General features: G+C 41.7%; 1 protein-coding gene across 1 annotated transcript in view; it reads right to left on the bottom strand.

Annotated features, from left to right (window-relative positions):
• The window catches only part of lamb3 (laminin subunit beta 3), a 43,004-nt gene extending 28,979 nt beyond the window's left edge, over positions 1-14,025 (bottom strand). Inside the window, exons 1-9 of the mRNA XM_089009769.1 lie at positions 13,921-14,025; positions 13,778-13,826; positions 12,862-13,016; positions 5,589-5,703; positions 5,428-5,501; positions 4,166-4,357; positions 2,836-2,899; positions 1,715-1,884; positions 323-443 (exon numbers count right to left, since the gene is read on the bottom strand). Of these exons, the coding sequence (XP_088865895.1) occupies positions 323-443; positions 1,715-1,884; positions 2,836-2,899; positions 4,166-4,357; positions 5,428-5,501; positions 5,589-5,703; positions 12,862-13,016; positions 13,778-13,802 (916 nt within the window). The 5' untranslated portion in view covers positions 13,803-13,826; positions 13,921-14,025. The remainder of the gene's footprint in view (positions 1-322; positions 444-1,714; positions 1,885-2,835; positions 2,900-4,165; positions 4,358-5,427; positions 5,502-5,588; positions 5,704-12,861; positions 13,017-13,777; positions 13,827-13,920) is intronic.
• Positions 14,026-20,116: the final 6,091 nt, after the last annotated feature.

The raw sequence follows: 20,116 nt of genomic DNA, 5'->3' as shown, positions 1-20,116 counted from the left end.
GCCAGCTCCGTTTCTTATATGGCGCTTGGCTGCCCTCTTTTGGCGGCTTTTGTTTAATGCAGTTCGGCGCAGGATCGGATATATCGATAGTCCCGGTTATATCGATATTTTTCGGACTCCCTTGAATATCGATATAACGAGACTTTACTGTATATAGCTAATAGAGACCTAATAGATAGCCAGTTAGACAGCTAGACAACTAGCCATATAACTAATAGATGGCAGGCCAGATAGCCGGACAGTTAGCTAATAGATAGCTAATAGAAAGCTATACATAGGAGTATAAAATGACTTTGGGCTTGTGAGCTAGCCTCTTACGTACGTTTGCAGGTGTGCGTGTTGCTTTCCTCAGCGGGTCTCCAGGGTAGATCGTTGTAGAGCTCATCACAGCGTTCACAGTTCACACCGGCGGTGTTGTGCTGGCAGTCGCACTGCGGGCTCACCTGCAGGTCGTCATCACATTACTCACTTTCATTTATGCTCGCTTGTTAAAGGTTAGCAGATCACAACACTGGTCGATCTGCCAATCAATGTTATTCACTCGTTCACTGCCAGACAGTGTGCAAAAATGTGTCCAGTCCAGTGCCAGGGTTTTTGTCATTGTCACTCGAATTGCAGGACCCACAGAATATTCAATTTTAGGACGACATCAACATTCAGTACAGTGTTAGAAACCTTAGACTCTCTTATTTCATGAGAAAAAAAGAGTTAATTCCTAAATGATACGGGTCTGGAGTTATATGAGCTTGAAATGAGGGCAGATGTCCAAAATACAATACAATACAATACAGGTAACATGCGACTTCCAACCACCCATACTTACATACATGACCACGACCTCCAGACCCTATTTTCAAAATGCCAAAATGTTAATTCTACGCCTGGCACCGCAACGCGCTAGCAGGCCGGGAACGACAGTTTTGTCCAGCCAGCATGTCACTCTCGCACAGCAATCTACCGTGTGGTGGCACCAGAAGGGGTTGGGGGAGGGGGGTTGGATGGTTCGCAAGTAATTTAGCGTCTGAGTCTCTATTAATAATAATAATAATACATTCCATTTATAAGCGCCTTTCAAAACTCTCAAGCTCACTTTACAGTCACAGGCTAAGTTTTTCTGTGGGTGAGCAGTGGCAGCCACATGCGCAGCATTCACTCAACCTCGAAGTAACTCAAATAGACAGAAAGCTAGCTAATGGATAGCAAATAAATAGCTAATGGATAGACAGATAGCCAACAGCGAGCCAGCTAGACAGTTTACAGCCAGTCAGCTAGACAGCTAATAGCTAGATAGCTAGCTAATGGATAGCAAATAAAGAGTGAATAGATAGCCAGATAGCCAACAGCTAGCCAACTAGACAGCTTACAGCCAGCCAGCGAGACAGCTAATAGATAGCCAGCTAGTTTTCAACATTTTGAATGGATTTTGACTTAGGACCATTTGGTTGGAACGTTTGTAAGTCTGATGTTACCAGTCCATACATATTGGTTTGGGTCGCGCTTTAACAACAGCTAAAACTGGAGCAAAGCGCTAACATGGAAAAAAGGGACATGCTTCCCCCTTGTGGAAAAGAGAAAACATTGCCAGAGGCCAGCGCTTCACCGTCACCCAAACACGAAAAAACAAAACCCGAACACTTTTTTTTCAATTTGCGAATACATTTGTGAATGGCAGTGAATGAGTTAATAGTTGAATGAAAAGCAAGGGGAATCCAACCTTATTGGCGGCCTCCAGCAAGCAATGACTGGCATGTCCGTGACACATGCAGCTGCCCATCACTTTCATCTCCTTCAGGGCGAAAAAGCGACTGAGAGACCTGCCCGGTTGACGTGGCACATCGCCCAACTCGGCCAGGGTTACCCTCAGACCCGTTAAACCGGTCGCATCTAAGGATCAAAGAAAAAGTCACGATCCACGAGGTCTTTGGAAACATCGCGACAAAGCAAGCAAACGGGGCAATTGATCATTGATCCTGGTTGAGATACGACCATGGGAAATTGTAGCTTGGACTTTAGCAAGAATTGTCAAATTTCCCAAGTTTGATTTGTTTTCGCGGGCCGTATCAAATGATGTGGCCGCGGGCCTTGACTTTGACACCTGTGATGTAAAGGATTAACCAGCTAGTTGATAAGAAAAATAGCTAGCTAGCTAGCTTGATTGCTATTAAGCGAGCTAGCTAGCTAACGCGATCGCTAGTTAGCAAACTAGATAGATTTCGATCGCTAGTTTGTAAGCTATCTAGCTCACTTGATTGCTAGTTAGTGCGCTAGCTAGCTCCATCGATCGCTAGCTAGTGAGTGGGCTAGCTCATTTGCTGGTTAGTGATCTAGCTAGCTAGCTCGATCGCCAGTTAGTGATCTAGCTAGCTAGCTCGATCGATAGTAAGCTAGCTATCCAGCTCACTCGGTCGCTAGTTAGTTATATAGCTAACTAGCTCCATCAATAGTTAGGTAGCTAGCTCGATTGCTATTTAGTGAGCCAGCTGGTTAGCTCGATCACTAGTTAGCAAGCTAGTTAGCTAGCTCAATCAGTAGTTAGCGAGCTATCCAGCAAGCTTGATTGTTAGCGAGCGAGCTAGATCGATTGATAGTGATCTAGCTAGCTAGCTAGCTCAATCACTAGTTAGCAAGATAGCAAGATAGCTAGCTCGATCACGAGTTAGCGAGCTAGTTAGCTAGCTGGATAGCTGAGCATGGAATTTCACAGGCTAGATCTGCTTTCAAAGGCCGAATAAAATGATGTGGTGGGCCAGATTTGACCCCTGGGTCTTGACTTTGATTTGGTGGTCTATTAAGCATCCGACATGTAATCCACTCCAGAGGAAGACAAAAGTTGACCTTTAATCTTTGGATCTCTGGGATCCGGAAGATAAGGATAGTGCTGCAGTGGACTGAACTCGATCTGGAAAAGAGAATACATACAGTACTTCATGTGTGTATTCTGAAGTCATCACGCTGCATTTTTTTAGACCAAGATTGATGTTCGTAATTTCTCCCCAGTTCAATGATGTCGATCATGAAATGACATCGGTTAGCACTTGAAATACCGACTGGGATAAAGATTAGAACCATATAATAATAATAATAATAATAATAATAATAATACATTTCATTTATAACCGCCTTTTAAAACTCTCACTGACTTGACCTCATCTCTTAATATATGCAGTTGTTTGTGTTTCCATTGGGTGAAAGCTAGGGTTCATTTAGCTGGTTCAAGTGCTGGCCATGACCTCTGGCTATGTTTTTCCCTTCCACAAGGGAGCAGCATTTGCCTTTTTTCCATGTTAGCGCTTTGTTCCAGCTTCAACTGTTGTTAAAGCGCTATTTAAACCAATATGTATGCATTGCATTGTATTTTGGACAGCCGCCCTCATTTCAAGCTCATACAACTCCACACCCATATAATGGAATTAATTACTGTAAGATTTTGTATTATAATATTATTGCATTATAAGGGAAGACGTTGTCCAAATATATTATATAAATATATAAAACTTTTCCAAATACGTATAAGGTACACGACATTTTAATGCGCTAGTTGGGGCTGGGATTATGCACTACTTCTACAGGGTTCCGCCTGTAGCACAGGTAACGTCCAAGTTAAGACCGGGTTCCGTTCCGACAAAACGGTCGTAAGCAAAACGGTCGTAAGTCCAGATCCATTCAAAATGGCCGATGTGACATTTACACGACAGGATAGTATATGATGTCAATCTGTTGTTTTTATGCAACATTTTCTATTGAATACTATTATATACCAAAATGCTTACAGTTAAATTATAAATATAACTTTTTGTGTCATTTTTAGGGACGTAGATAGGTAGGTATTTTATTTATTATAGTATCAATCTAATCTAATAAAGGCATATCCAATCCAATCCAATCCAATCGATGGTTGTCTGTGACTGTAAAGTGTCCTTGAGAGCTTTGAAAGGAGCTTGAAATAAAATGTATTATTATTATTATTATTATTATTATTATTATTATTATTATTATAATATATATATATTATATATATATATATATATATATATATATATATATATATATATATATATATATATATATATATATATATATATTTTTTTTTTTTGGGGGGGGGGTATTTTGAAACATTAAAAGATTAAAAAATGGTGTCTGTAAGAGAAATTGGAGTGGTCCTTACTGTATGATCTTGGAAGGGGTTTGTTTCAGTAGGGGGCAGCGTAAAACAATATTTGTGCTCCTCAGTCAGCGGCGATGTGGTGGAGATCCCTGGAAAATATTTCTGGCAGTCTGTCGCTAAGTAGAAGGCAGGCTGCCATGTGTTGCCATTATCCAGAGACTTCTCGATGACCAAGGCACTGGGACGAGGACCCTACACAGGAAAGCGGATCCAGAAATAAGAAGTGCGCTAGGTCGAAAGAAAAATTGGGGCAAATGACAATACCAGTGTCTGAAATAACGTCTGCCCGGATTGTATGATAAAAAAAATCTTTAATACTTTGCAACAATGGTCTTTTGTTGCGATTAGTTGTCTTGTGTTTCAAATTGTGAAAAATGGGGCAGGCAACTTTATGGATGCTTTTCAGAGTTGTCTGCCCTGGTGTCCGCTAACTTTTTCTCATGAGTTTCAGACATTGGTATCTGTATTATCAATCTGCGGTATCTGTAGTATCAATCTGCAGTATCTGTTGTATCAATCCGCGGTATCTGTGGTATCAATCCGCCGTATATGTGGTATCAATCGGCGGTATCTGTACTATCAATCTGCGGTATCTGTTGTATCAATCTGCAGTATCTATGCTATCAATCTGTGGTATCAATCTGCGGTATATGAGATATTTATATATGGTATCTGTGGCATCTATCTACGGTATCTATGGTATCTATCTACAGTATCTTTCTACGATATCTACGGTATCTATGGTGTTGTCACGATCTGGTTGGCGACCAACGGGTGGCGCTGTCACCCCCGCCTGCATCTGCACAGGTGTTGGTCGTTCCAATCAGTGGCAGACTGTCACGTTCTGGTTGGCGGCCAACAGATAGTGCCGTCGGCCCCACCTGCAGCTGCACAGGTGTTGGTCGTTCCAATCAGTGGCAGTTAATAGAACTCCCGGCACGACCATTCCGTGTCGGGTCATTGTATGTGTTTGCTTCACCGTGTCAGGTTTCTTTCATTTTGGCAGATTTTTACTTGCGGTTTTCTTTGATACCTTGTACTTTTCTGTTCGGATGACTTTGATGTCTTAGATTTTGTTCCTGCTGACTTTATTTTAATACAATTTGTCAAATACAACCTGTTGCTCCCTTACGCCTGCTTATTTGGGATCCACAACCTTCACCACCTTGCAAACCGTGACAGGTATCTATCTACGGCATCTACGGTTTCAGACATTGACAATACTGATGCTTTTTGAGAACCGCTGTGCAATTTTTACAAACCTTAAATTTAAGGATCAGGTTGTCCAGCTTGAAAACATTGTTGAGGTCCAATTGAAAAGTTACTGGAGACACCTCTAGAGGAAAACAAGAAGACAATCGTGGATTTTCCAATATTGCGAAAGAGCGAGAGAGAAAGACAGAGAGAGAGCAAGACAGCTCACCTTTCCTGGACTGCCACCACCTCTCTGGTCCAGCAGTGGAGATAACTTCCTTGACAGTGTGGGCCAGTGGTCCATTTGGGTTTCTGGAGTCACACGGGCAGCACTTGATCTTCCTCTGAAGAAGACAAAACGACAACAACAATGCTAAGTCATCGTTGTACTAAGTTCATCCTGTCTACTTGGTATCTAATTAAAGCAGATTCTTTACTTACAGACAGTGTAGGTGTTCAAATACCTGACATGTTTCGGCGACTACTTCCACCTTAGTCTCTGACGAAGGTGGAAGTAGTCGCCGAAACATGTCATTGGACATAAACAATCGATCAAAGTTCATCATGGAATTTCAATGTTCAGGTTTAGTGGATGAACCCACACAAATATGAGCAGATTCTATTCTGATCAAAGTCCTGCTGTTATTTGACCATTTATTTTTAACGTTTTGTTTCTTTTGGCACGGTTCGTTATTATCTCAAACAAACACGGCATGAAGTATTTGCGTTCATTTCTTGCCAGTGATGTAATGCCTGAACAAATTCTATCAATGTGAACCCAAGTCAAGGTCAAGTACAATTATCCAATCAAAAAAGTATGCATTTAAAAAATGCATTGTGTGGAAAAGAAACAAACCAAAAATAAAGATGAATTGCAAACATGTAGTTCCAAGGATGTTTCCCTGTTTCCCCGATTTGTAATGGTGTCAAAGGTTGTGCACATTATTGACTTTGACTAAGTCAGCATGACCTACGAACTGGATGATCAAAGTCATGTTTAAAAATGACAATTGAACAACCAAACCCAAACGCAGCACTGACCTTCAAACGATCTTTTTTTCAGCACTGCTTTTGCTGTATGTATGTATGTATTATTATTATTATTATTATTATTATTATTATACATATATATTGATTTGTATAGCGCTTTAACAGTTTTTTTTATCATTTCAAATAATGTACTGGGTACTATAACTTTTTTTATGGGAGTTTTCATCATTTATAAGGGCAGCTATTAGCCAAGGTTGACAGGAAATAGTACTCTGCTGCCCCCAACCTTAGAGCAGGGAACTTGCATAGCAGAGGTCTGGCACCGCCACCTCTGGACAGTAGGGATATATACATAAAGCCAGAGCTACCAGTAAAATTTTAGTTCGCTGACGAAGCCTCTTGGATGAGAAGCGAAAAAGTCTGACACCTTCAAAGAAGTACAGATGACGGCTGAAGAAACCTTTTCATCGATGACAAAATTGGTTATCCAGTAAGATTTGTTCGGATAACAAACCAATCAATTCCTTTATCCAAATCAAATGTGCGTTGTTGTTTTTTTTCCCCCAAATTGTTAACTTCAAAATACATGAGATATTCATTTAGGATTTTTACATGTGATTAGTGAGGGAACTTGATTTGTGGTCTTTATCATTGTTGATCTTTATTGTTCGCCATCAGTGAAAATGTCAACACTGAGATGTTTTTGTTTCTCTTCTCCCCGTCTGGTCAAAGTCATGCAGCGAGAGAATATAAACTGTGGATTGTACAGTGCTCAGCTCCATATAATAATAATAATAATAATAATAATAATAATAATAATAATAATAATAATAATAATCATAATAATAATAATAATAATCTTCTTCTTCTTTTCCTTTCGGCTTTTCCCCTCAGGGGTCGCCACAGCGAATCAATTGGATTGGATTGGATTGGATTTGCCTTTATTAGTCTCGCAGTGGAGAAATTCAATCAATCAATGTCCTCCATCTAAGCCTGTTCTGTGCATCCTCTTCTCTCACACCAGCTACCTTCATGTCCTCTTTGACCACATCCATAAACCTCCTCTTCGGTCTTCCTCTCGGTCTCCTGCCTGGCAGTTCAAGACTAAGCATTCTTCTCCCGATGTAGTCACTCTCTCTCCTGTGGACATGTCCAAACCATCTCAGTCTGGCCTTTCTCTCCAAAGCCTCTAATATGAGTTGTCCCTCTAATGTACTCATTCTTGATCCTATCCAACCTGGTCACTCCCAAAGAAAACCTCAACATCTTCAGCTCTTCTACCTCCAGCTCTTCTTCCTGTCTTTTCTTCAGTGGCACTGTCTCCAGTCCAAACAACATGGCTGGTCTGACCACGGTTTTATTCACTTTTCCTTTCATCCTAGCTGAAACCCTCCTATCACACATCACACCTGACATTTTTGTCCAGCCGCTCCAGCCTGCCTGGACACGCTTCTTCACCTCTTTTCCACACTCTCCATTGCTCTGGACAGTTGACCCCAAGTACTTAAAATCCTCCACCTTCTTTATCTCTTCTCCCTGTAGCATCACTCTTGCACTTGGATCCCTCTCATTCACACACATATATTCCGTCTTGCTGCGACTGATTTTCATTCCTCTCCTTTCCAGGGCATATCTCCACAGCTCTAGTTTCTCCGCCACCTGTTCCCCGTTCTCGCTACAGATCACAATGTCATCTGCAAACATCATGGTCCAAGGAGATTCTTGTCTAACATCGTCTGTCAGCCTGTCCATCACCATAGCAAACAAGAAGGGGCTCAGAGCTGACCCCTGGTGGAGTCCCACCTCCACCTTGAATTCCTCAGTCACACCGACAGCACACCTCACAATTGTCTTACAGTCACGATACATGTCTTGCACCGCTCTGAAATACTTTTCCGTCACTCCAGACTTCCTCATGCAATGCCACAGCTCTTCTCTGGGCACCCTGTCATACGCTTTCTCCAGATCTACAAAGACACAATGCAATTCCTTCTGACCTTCTCTGTACTTCTCTATCAGCATTCTTAAAGCAAACATTGCATCTGTCGTACTCTTTTTTTGGCATGAAGCCATACTGCTGCTCACAAATGTTCACTTCTGCCCTTAGTCTCGCTTCAACTACTCTTTCCCAGAGTTTCATTGTATGGCTCATCAACTTTATTCCTCTGTAGTTAGTACAACTCTGCACATCTCCTTTGTTCTTAAAAATGGGCACGAGTACACTTCGTCTCCATTCTTCAGGCATCTGTTCACCATCTAAGATCTTGTTGAATAACCCAGTCAGGAACACCACCTCCACCTCTCCAAGACACTTCCATACCTCGATTGGTAAATCATCACGCCCAAGTTACTTTCCAGCCTTCATCCTCTTCAGCGCCTGCCTCACTTCATCCTTGCTAATGTTTGCTACGCCTAGGTCCACAACAGTCACGTCTTCTACTCTTTGTTCCTTCTCATGTTCCTCATTCATCAATTCTTCAAAGTACTCTTTCTGTCTTGCCATCACACAATTGGCACCTGGTAATTACCATCTCTATCCTTAATTACCCGAACCTGCTGCATGTCCTTACGATCTTTGTTTCTCTGTCTCGCCAGCCTGTAAAGATCAGTCTCACCTTCCTTGCTGTCCAGCCGAGCATACAAGTCATCGTAGGCCTCTTGTTTGGCCTTTGCCATCTTTACTTTAACCATGCGCTGCATCTCCTTGTACTGCTGTCTACTCTCGTCCGACCTCTCAGTGTCCCACTTCTTCTTTGCTAACCTCTTTCTCTGTATACACTCCTGCACCTCCCCATACCGCCACCAAGTCTCCTTATCTACCTTTCTCCCACTCGATACACCAAGTACTTTCCGACCTGTCTCTGATTATGTTCGCTGTAGTTTGCCAGTCATCTGGAAGGACCTCTTGCCCACCCAGTGCTTGTCTTACCTTCTTCCTAAATGTCATGCAACACTCTTCCTTTTTCAACTTCCACCATTTTGTCCTCACTTCAGCCTTTGGTTTCTTCATCTTCCTCACTGCCAGCGTCATCCTACACACCAGCAACCTATGCTGTCTGGCTACACTCTCACCAACCACTACTTTGCAGTCACTGATTTCCTTTAGATGGCGCCGTTGACACAAAATGTAGTCTACCTGTGTACTTCTGCCTCCACTCTTATATGTCACCTAATGTTCCTGTCTCTTCTGAAAGAAAGTATTCACAATAGCCATTTCCATTCTCTTAGCAAAGTCAACCACCATCTGTCCTTCAGCGTTCCTTATCTGGAGTCCAAACCTGCCCATCACCTCCTCATCATCTTTGTTTCCTGCGCCAACATGTCCATTGAAGTCTCCACCAATTACACTTCTCGAGATGTTCTGTATGACTTCATCAAAGTCCAACCAAAATTTCTCCTTCTCCGCCAGCCTACTTGTGGGGCATACCCACAAACAACATTGAACATCACACCTTCAATTTCTAGCTTCAGACTCATCATTCTATCTGGTACTCTTTTTACTTCTAAGACATTCCTAACAAACTCCTCTTTTAAGATGACCCCAACTCCATTTCTCTTTCTGTCTTCACCATGATAGAACAACTTAAACCCTGACCCTAAGCTTCTAGCCTTTCTCCGTTTCCACCTGGTCTCCTAGACACACAGTATGTCTACCTTCCTTCTCTGCATCATGTCAACCAGCTCTCTACCTTTACCTGTCATTGTTCCTACATTCAAAGTTCCGACGCTTAGTTCTATATTGTTGGCGTTCCATTTCTCTCTTTTCCTGCGGGCACACCTCCCTCCTCTCCTTCTTCGACCAACAGTAGTCCATTTTCCACTGGCACCCTGAAAGTCAACAGTACCGATGGTGGCCGTTGTTAACCTGGGCCTCGACCGATCCGGTATGGGATTCCGACGTTTGATTCGCATATTTGTTTTGGCAATTTTTTTTTTACGGCGGATGCCCTTCCTGACACAACCCTCTGTATTTATCCGGGCTTGGGACCGGCACAATAAGACACTGGCTTGTGCCCCCTTCTGGCTACATTGGCTACATATAATAATAATAATAATAATAATAATACATTTAATTTCTAAGCGTCTTTCGAGTACACACCTAACATTGCCTCAGACAAATTCACAAGGGCGCATGCAGGAAGGTTAAACATAATCCCAAGCATATCTCAAACGGTCAAGGAACAAAATGTTGATGATTTACTGCACTTGATCATGAATGATTACAGATAATGATTCATGATTTGACAATTAATAATGATACCTGCTCACAACTTGAGTGAAAATGACAAAAACCCTGGCACTGGAGTGGACACGTTTTTGCATGTCTAGCAGTCAATGAGTTCATATGCATAACGCTGTTATTTTTGGTTTGAGAACGTCTCAACTTTAGCTTTGGAAAGAGGGAGAGTGGAAAAGTCATCCATTCTCAATGAAAAACATTAAACATTAAATATGCGAGAATATAATCTTGGCATACCAACTAGTTTTCGGTCGATGAACACCAAACCACACGGTCGAACAGCGCCACAGTGGCTCGCGGACTAGTTTTCTTTGAGTGCAGACGTGCTTTGTTCGAGTGAAGTACTTTTGCGATTACGGGAGCGAAAAAGACCCCACCACATGCTAGAATTCAGCCGAAGAGGAAACAAAAAGAAAATGACGGTCCAGCAGAAGAAGGAGATCATAGAAAAACACCAACAAGTTGTGCGTTTGTGTGACTTAGGGTCCCAGAACGCGAGGTCGATCATTGCTACATATGTCTAAGAGTGTTTGTGTGTTGCCTAAGAAATGGTCTCAGGTAATAGAAGAGGTTGAAAAACTTCTATTGATTTGGATTCACGAAAAGCAGCTAGCAGCGGACAGTGTGAGTGAGGGTATTATCGCCGACAAAACAGCTTCTTCCCCCAAGCCACAGCAACTCTTCACTCAGTGCCATAGCAACTCAACTATGCAGCGTGTTCTACGGCCATACTTGGCACTGATTCTGATCTGAAGGTCAATCAACTAACGGCCATCACAAAGGTCAATAAAATGGCTTGATTATACAGTACAGTTTATTTCTTCAATTGCAATACAATAGCACATTTATTGTACATAAAATAAGGTATATTTTGTGTAGTTTTAAGGATTATTTAGTAGAAAAGTATCTTTAATGGGGACCTGGAAATGGATTATTCTCATTTTAATGGTGTCCTATGGGAACTGAATGTTTGGAAGACACCCTTTTCGCCTTACACACACTTTCTGGGAACCAATGCAGTTCGTAAACGGAGGTATCACTGCAGCTTGTGTGTTGGGATGCAAGTTTTGTGCTGAGTCTGCAAATAATCTGCCGCTTGGAGTTGCATTTGCTTGTTCCCGAGATCCAAAATGTCGGTGAAAGGGCGACATTGCAAAATGAGGGTCTGGCACCAACATGGAAGTGACAAAGAGGGGATTGGGAAGTCCAGCCAAAAGGACCGCAGACGTCGATTGCATGTGCGTGTCTGCGTGTTCACTGTGACCTTTGCCCCATTTGCCTCCATGTGTTGCAATCACCAGGTTCAAAGACACAATTTTGATCTTGCGCTACTGAAAGGGACCTTTCCCATTTTTTTTAAATGGGAAAGGTTTTTTAAAGCTGAAACTAACACATTTGATGTGTCTTTTACCCATTTGCAAAGTTTCTGAAACTAGCAAACGATAGCGTCAGAATTGTTTTTTTAACCCTAGATTCAACTATGGGCAGCTGATTCAGACAAATTTATGGATTTTACTTTTTATAATAATAATAATAATAATAATTAATTAATTAATAATACATTTCATTTCGAAGCGCCTTCCAAAACTCTCAAGGTCACTTTACAGTCACAGGATCCTTTTTTCTGTGGGTGAGCAGCGGCAGCCACACGCACCAGCGTTCACTCAACCTGAAAGTAATTCAAATGGATAAAAAGCTAGCTAGCTCGCTAATAGATAGCCAATAGCTCGCTAGTTAAATAGCTAGCCAGCTAGATAGCTATATAGCTGATAGATAGGCAGCTAGCTAGCCAGTTAATTGATTGCAAATAGCTAGCTAGCTAGGTAGCTAGCCAGCTAGATAGCTATATAGCTGATAGATAGGCAGCTAGCTAGCCAGTTAATTGATTGCAAATAGCTAGCTAGCTAGGTAGCTAGCCAGCTAGATAGATAGCATCCTCAAACGTTTTGATGAATAACAACAGCTGAAGCTTGACTTAAGAGCTTAACAAAACAATCGATATCAAGTAAAATAATCAACACAAAACCATGACATGAGAAATCCATGTTGGTTTTGAAACCATATACAGTGATACCTCGGTTTACGAACGCTTTAGCTAACGAACTTTTCGCCTTACGAACATTACATTTGCGCGAATATAATCTTGGCAGACAAACTAGTTTCAGTTTTTTTAGCGTGTCCTTTCAATGTCAAGAAGTGTCAACATGAAGGCCTCATAGACCCAAAGATCCAACTCTGTCTTATTGTGAAAAATTTCCTCGCTTGCTTGTACCTGTTGGTATGGTGTGCAGTAGACTTCGGGTTCAGTCATCCCGCATGTCGACGAGGCATGAAGCTGATCAGCACGACCCACAACAAGATCGCTGCTGCGTGGGTAGCAAGCACCTTGTCTGCAGTCGTTCTGGGCATCAGTTACCATCGCTACGGCTGCAAGACAAAATGCGGAGGTTACTTCCAAGGTCCCAGACTCCACACTCGGGAATTCATTCTTTTTACATTTTGAAAGTTCCGTTCATTTGTTGGTTTTGTTTGTCTCTTGTGTGCTTTCACACTAATTCAAAAAGGAGTCAGTCAGTCCGCCCGTCAGTCCATCTACGGTATCCATCTACAGTATATATATCATCCACCTACACTGTAGATGGATGATATCTAAAGTATATATTTACAGTATCTATCTATCTATCTATCTATCTATCTATCTATCTATCTATCTATCTATCTATCTATCTATCTATCTATCTATCTATCTATCTATCTATCTATCTATCTATCTATCTATCTATCTATCTATCTATCTATCTACCTCCCTACCTACCTACCTACCTCTCTCTCTCTATCATTTTTACAGTAGATTGCCTACTTCTAGGCAATGATTTGACAACTTTGGTTGTTGTTTAACTTGTGTGTGCTGCTCTTTTGAAAAAGTCCGCAGAGTCTTGAAACAAGTGAAAAGCAGGCCCAAACTAATTCCTATCTGCGATAATAAGCCTTTAAAACATGTGCCATCATGACAGAAAGCATGCAGGTTCATTCTTTGTATGAGGTATGTGTGGTCGATTAGCTTGCATTTGGTTCAACTCCAAAATCTCATTCCGTTCTGGACACAAAAATCTGATTTGGGGATGTAAGACAGCACCACATAAGAATGAAGGAAAAACTTTGAACGGGGTGGGTGGGGGTGTTCTTACCTGTTAGAAGTAAAAGTAGCTTCATTTTAGGCTTTCTTCATGTACGCTTCTAGAAGAGAAAAGGAAGACCAAATATGAGTTTTCGTGGGCAAAGTGAAGCAGATTCCAAAGGATCTGAATGTGGATTTTTCCATGAGGGTCACCTTGTTGTCGCTGCCCAAGTCTGGTGACTTCGCTTTGCTGCCCTTATACAAACTGGAGACTCACCTGGCCGATATGAGAGAGCGTGTGTCACGGTCACACCCTTTCGCACCACTCCCATGTCTCCATGAATCACACACTCACTCACACACACACACACACACACACACACACACACACACACACACACACACACACACACACACACACACACACACACACACACACAACACACACACACACGCACGCATACACACACACACACACACACACGCACAAGCACACACACACACGCACACACACACACACACACACACACACACACACACACACACACACACACACACACACACACACACACACTCCTGTTTTAATGGTTTTGTGAGGTCCGAATAACTCCAATTAAGGAGTGAGGACCAGAGCTGGTGATAAGTTTAGAGAAGAACTAGTGTTCCATTTCCAAGACTAAATGTCACCCCATTTCACATTTCAACTTCCTTAAAATCCGTCAATAAAAAGTGGACTTGAAACTGAAATAACAGCAGGAGTGTGGTCAAAGAGGACATGAAGGTAGCTGGTGTGAGACAAGAGGATGCACAAAACCGGGATAGATGGAGGACATTGATTCGCTTTGGCGAGCCCTGAGGGGAAAAGCCGAAAGAAAAAGAAGAAGAGTGAGGTTTCTGAATGGGTACATTCAAAGTCCTCACCCCTGTAGTGAGTTTGGTTAAAATATCGTTTTACTTTTTGTAGTATGAACTTTTTCCTCTCACTAACCACACGCACATACATAAACACACACAGAGTGAGTAAAAATTGTTTGTGTATCCATGTGAAATGAAAATACACACCAAAAAAAATCATTTTGGGTGAATTTGTGAGGACCTTTCTGAAGCTTTCTGATTATGATATATATATATATATATATATATATATATATATATATATATATATATATATATATATATATATATATATATATATATATACATACCTATTAGCGAGCTAGCTAGCTAGCTATTATACATTATACATTATATATAATATATATACAGTATAACGTATATAGAGACTGTGTATATTACCTATCTATCTATCTATCTATCTATCTATCTATCTATCTATCTATCTATCTATCTATCTATCTATCTATCTATCTATCTATCTATCTATCTATCTATCTATCTATCTATCTATCTATCTATTAGCTAATTAGCTTGCTTGCTGGCTTTCTATCTTTTTGAGTTATTCCGGTCTGGGTGAACGCTGGCGCGTGTAGCTGCCGCTGCTCACCCACAGAAAAATGTATCCTGTGATTGTAAAGTGACCTTGAGCGTTTTCAAAGGTGCTTATCAATCTTCTTCTTCTTCTTTTCCTTTGGGCTTTTCCCTTCAGGTGTCGCCACAGCCAATTAGTGTCCTCCATCTCACCCGGTTTTGTGCATCCTCATCTCTCACACTAGCTACCTTCATGTCATCTTTGACAACTTCCTATTTGGCGCTTATCAATGAAATGTATTATTATTATTATTATTATTATTATTATTATTATTATTATAACAACTTAACATCAACAAAGGACTCAGTGAATAATCCCTGCTGTGTTGTGTTGGGGAACAAATTTGAACAGCAGACATTGCAGTTGTCCTGAGAGCTTGAGGTTGACTCGCATGTGTGCAAAGATAGCCTCAGGGGCCATTTGAACCCCCGCACGGAATATTTGTGTACTTTCTGCAGACATGCTTACCCATAACAAGCACAGGGAGTGTCTCGTGATTCAACGCGTGCGCACTCAAACACGCAAAGACGACACATCTCAGACAAGTACCATCTTGCCTTCTGTGGAGGTGAATGTTGTTCATTTCCAAAGTAGCAACATGCTATCTTGTTGGTGGGTGTTTTTTTGCGGGCATTTTTGCACTTACTCTGTTATGACCAGCCTTACAAAAAACTGCTATGAAAAAATAACTATTGGCCTAACATTCAAAGCGCTAATATTCCAGTACCACTGTAAGCTGATCAATTATTTTTTTTGGGATGTATGTATTTGTATGTAATTTTTGTATATTTATACTTGTTAGTCGATGAGAAGGTTTCTTCAGCCGTCATCTGTACTACTTTGAAGGTGTTCGCTTCTTATCCAAGAGGCTTCGTCAGCGAACTAAAATTTGCTGGCACTTTTGGCCCTATATATGTTGCGTCTCTTGAGGCTAGGAAGCAGGACTCAAGAGACGAGGGAAAGCGGAGGTTCGAATCCAAAGTACACGGCGAGACAGATACTTGTAATCAAGAAAAGTCTTTACTGTGAGCATGTGCACAAACAAAACAAATGGCGATGAGTGAGGGAAAAAGAATGCAGACCTGACGGAAGGCGATGAGATGTGACAATATATATATCCCTACTATCCAAACATGGCGGTGCCAGACACTGCTATGATAGGTCCCTACTTTCCTGAGGCTACACTGATTACTTCTATTGTCCTGCCTGATTATGTGGTCTACGACTGGCCTGATTGCCCCATATGCTGTGGTATCACCTCATCAGTATAACTAGCTTCTTTCTGTACTCATATCTGTTTTGGCCCCCAAAAACAATATATCCTGACACAATCCTCTTTATTTATCCAGGCTTGGGACTGGCACAATAAGACATTGGCTTGTGTCCCTATGTAGCAGTAACTTCTTTCTGTACGAGATCCAGATCAATTCCGTGGTCCAATTATATCTGTGGCCTTCTGGTAGACCTCTTCATTTGTCACACGTTCATTGTAGCGGATGTCTCGAATCTTCCTGTAGCATCTCATTTCCACCGTTTGTATTCTATTTTGTAGCTCCGCTGTGAGGGTTCAGGATTCGCAGGCGGATAGGAAGATAAGGGAGAGCGTTGGGTCATTTTTAGAGTGCTGACTGATGTTTTTGTCTCTCCAGAGTTTTGTGAAGACTCTTGTTGTTTGTACTAACTATCCTTGCCAGTATTTAGGGTCTGGAGCAGTGCTTCTTAAAATGGGTTGCATCAAACTGTAGGTGTTTGATGAGTCGGTCTCGGGGTTCTGTGGATCCTCCTCCGCAGAGGTCCACCCCTCAGTCTAGTCAGCAGTTAGTGGGTACAGTCATTGAAAGAAGGGTTTGGTGAATGAGCATATGAAACTGGTGGGGTTCGGTGTCTCTGACAAGATTAAGAACTACTGGTCTGGAGCCTTCATATAAGATGATGGAACCCAGGTACGGTGATACCTCAGGTTAAAAAACCCTTGGCTTACGAACTTTTCGGTTAACAAACTTTACATTTGTGAAAATTGTTACGTCGCTCGAGTGCAAAGAGGCAGGACTCGAGCGACGGGATCTTGGCGATAGGGAAGGACCCGAAATACACGGCGTGACAGGCTTGGATGGAGCAAGAGTCTTTACTGGAACATGCATCAAAAAATAACAAACAGGGAAGAGTGGAGGAAGATAACTAAATGACAGCAGACCTGGCAACACGGAAGTGGAAACGGCAAAGTCCAAAGATACTCCGACGGAGACGGTAGTGAGCGACAGGCAGATATAGGCAGAAGGCACAATCAGTGAATGACAATCAGCTGTGGGAACCCAGGTGAGTGATGATTGGAGGGGCCGTCTCCCGGGAGTGGCGAATGAGGTGACAGGAGGGGCGGGCCGCGCCCAGGATGGCAACGAGATGTGACAAAAATGTAACCTTGGCATACAAACTATTATTCGGGATACAGACGGAGCTCCACAATGAGTGATGTGTCTTTCGCGGACGAAACCGTTCTCCTAACAACAAAATGGCAGCCGACTCATTTTTGTCCTCTATTCCCTGCCCCCAGTCTTCGGTTAAAGCCACGTGATTGGTCAAGAACGCAGCAGTGAGGGAGCGTGGGGGTTACAGAAACACAGATCTGCAAATAATAAATAGATAGGCAGACGACAGAGAGAGAGAGAGAGAGAGAGAGAGAGAGAGAGAGAGAGAGAGAGAGAGAGAGAGAGAGAGAGAGAGAGAGAGAGAGAGAGAGAGAGAGAGAGAGAGAGAGAGAGAGAGAGAGAGAGAGAGAGAGAGAGAGAAAATGGATAGAAGAGACTCATTTCAACTTTGATATTTCAAAGGCAGGGTGTAGACTGCAAGGTTAAAATATCCCATCAATCAGGCTCCATAAATAACCTGCACAAGCCAACACAATTGATGAGGAACTAGGTAAAATTATCGCAGAGAAAGCCTGGCAACTTCACTCAGATAACGTCAGCTGTTCTGACGGTAAAGTTGCCAAAGCTTACAAGGAATCATTCCTCAAGATGGTGAAAGAAGAAGGCTACGTTCCTCATCAAGTGTTTAATGCTGATGACTCCCTTCCATCAAGCCATCAACAAACATCACAAATGTCAATAACACCACTTGATTATAATGCACAGTTTATTTCTTTAATTACGATACCATTGCACATTTATTATACATAAAATAAGGTATATTTTGTGTAGTTTTAAGGCTGAGAATACGAGAAAGAAAAAAAATATGTTTTATGTGGACCTGGGAACAGATTATTCTCATTTTAATGGTTTCCTATGGGTGTGTTTGGAAAACACACTTCGCTTTACATACACTTTCTGGGAACCAATTAAGTTCATCAGCCAAGGTATCACTGTACTTGAAGGTCTTCTTCGTGTCAAGTTTTATGCCACTGATTTTGCTTTCTGTGGTGATGCCTTAATGGTTGTTCATTATGACTTTGGTCTTTTCGCAAGTTCTTTTATCAGCAGGTCTCGGATTCAGCGACTGCGTTTGCACATTTCCTGTACAAGACATTCTTAGTCATCATCTGACACATGCATGGATGTGTCTGTGGTTCTACTCGGACTACAGGTGGCAGCAGCGGTCTCAGGTTCGGATGAGGTAACATTGACACAACCTTTCCTCTAATTCGAAATCTGTGGATGTTATTGAGATAGCGTAAAGTCTGCAAACAGAGAGGCCAAGCACCATCACGTGCATGAAAAGCCATTTTCACCTCGGGTAAGAGCTTCCGATTGTTACTTCATTCACCTAGCGATGACGCATCGGGAATAATAATAATAATAATAATAATAATAATAATAATAATAATAATAATAATATCCAGCAGCTGGTTAGCTAGCTTTCTATCTGTGTATTTAATAGTGACAATCAGTGCATTAGTTAACTGACTATCTATCTAGCTAGCCAGCTATATAGCTATCTAGGTGGGTCGCTATCTAGTTATCTATCTGTTGGCTATCTATTAGCTATCTACTAGCTGGCTAGCTAGCTTTCTATCTTTTGGCTATCTATTAGCTATCTACTAGCTGGCTAGCTAGCTTTCTATCTGTTGGCTGTCTATTAGCTATCTACTAGCTGGCTAGCTAGCTTTCTATCTATTTACTTTACAAATGGCTCCTTAGTTTGTTCGCAAACGAGCCGGTTCTGAGAGCCGGATCTCTGAAGTGAACCGAGAGAGCCGGTTCCTAACAAGGAGCTGGAAATGGGAGCTGACTTTTTGTCCTCTATTCCCCGCCCCCGGTCTTTGGTTAAAGCCGCACGTGATTGGTCAATATCCGTGGTAGAGGAGGGAGGGGACAATTACAGACACACGCAGCAGTGAGAAGGGGGGGTTTAGGGTAGACAGGTGGCCAAATAATAATAATAATCAATTAATTTTTTAAGCACCTTTCAAAAATCTCAAGGTCACTTTACGTCACCGCATCAGTTTTTCTGCGGGTGAGCAGTGGCAGCCACACCCGCCAGCGTTAACTCAACACCAAAGTAACTCAAATGGATAGGAAGCAAGCTTGCTAGCTAATAGATAGCTACCTAGCCAGCTGGATAGCTAAATGATAGCTAGCTAGATAGCTAGATAGCCAGCTAATAGATAGCAAATAGATAGCTAGGTAGCTTGCGTGATCGCTAGGTAGACTGTCAGAAGTCTTCTCTCATAAGGAATTCTGTCAAATTCTGTTACTCAATGATGATATTTTTTACTAGTTGGTATGAAAGCATTATTAATATGAAAAGCAAATGAGTGACAGCTGATCATCAGTCCAGAGTAACCACAGGGAAAGTCAAAGTTAGTGGATACTCTCTGTGTCCATATAAATCAAGCCATATCAATAAAAATATTTGATATCGTGTATTTTTTACATGGGTAATTCATTTTTCACATAATTATACATGATTTTTGGTAGTTAATTA

This window comes from Hippocampus bargibanti, linkage group LG12 (assembly GCF_051943395.1).
Source record: "Hippocampus bargibanti isolate YZ-2025 linkage group LG12, ASM5194339v1, whole genome shotgun sequence".
NCBI lineage: Eukaryota > Metazoa > Chordata > Actinopteri > Syngnathiformes > Syngnathidae > Hippocampus > Hippocampus bargibanti.
The sequence above is the reverse complement of the archived record's forward strand: the minus strand, read 5'-3'. Positions and strand labels throughout refer to the sequence as shown.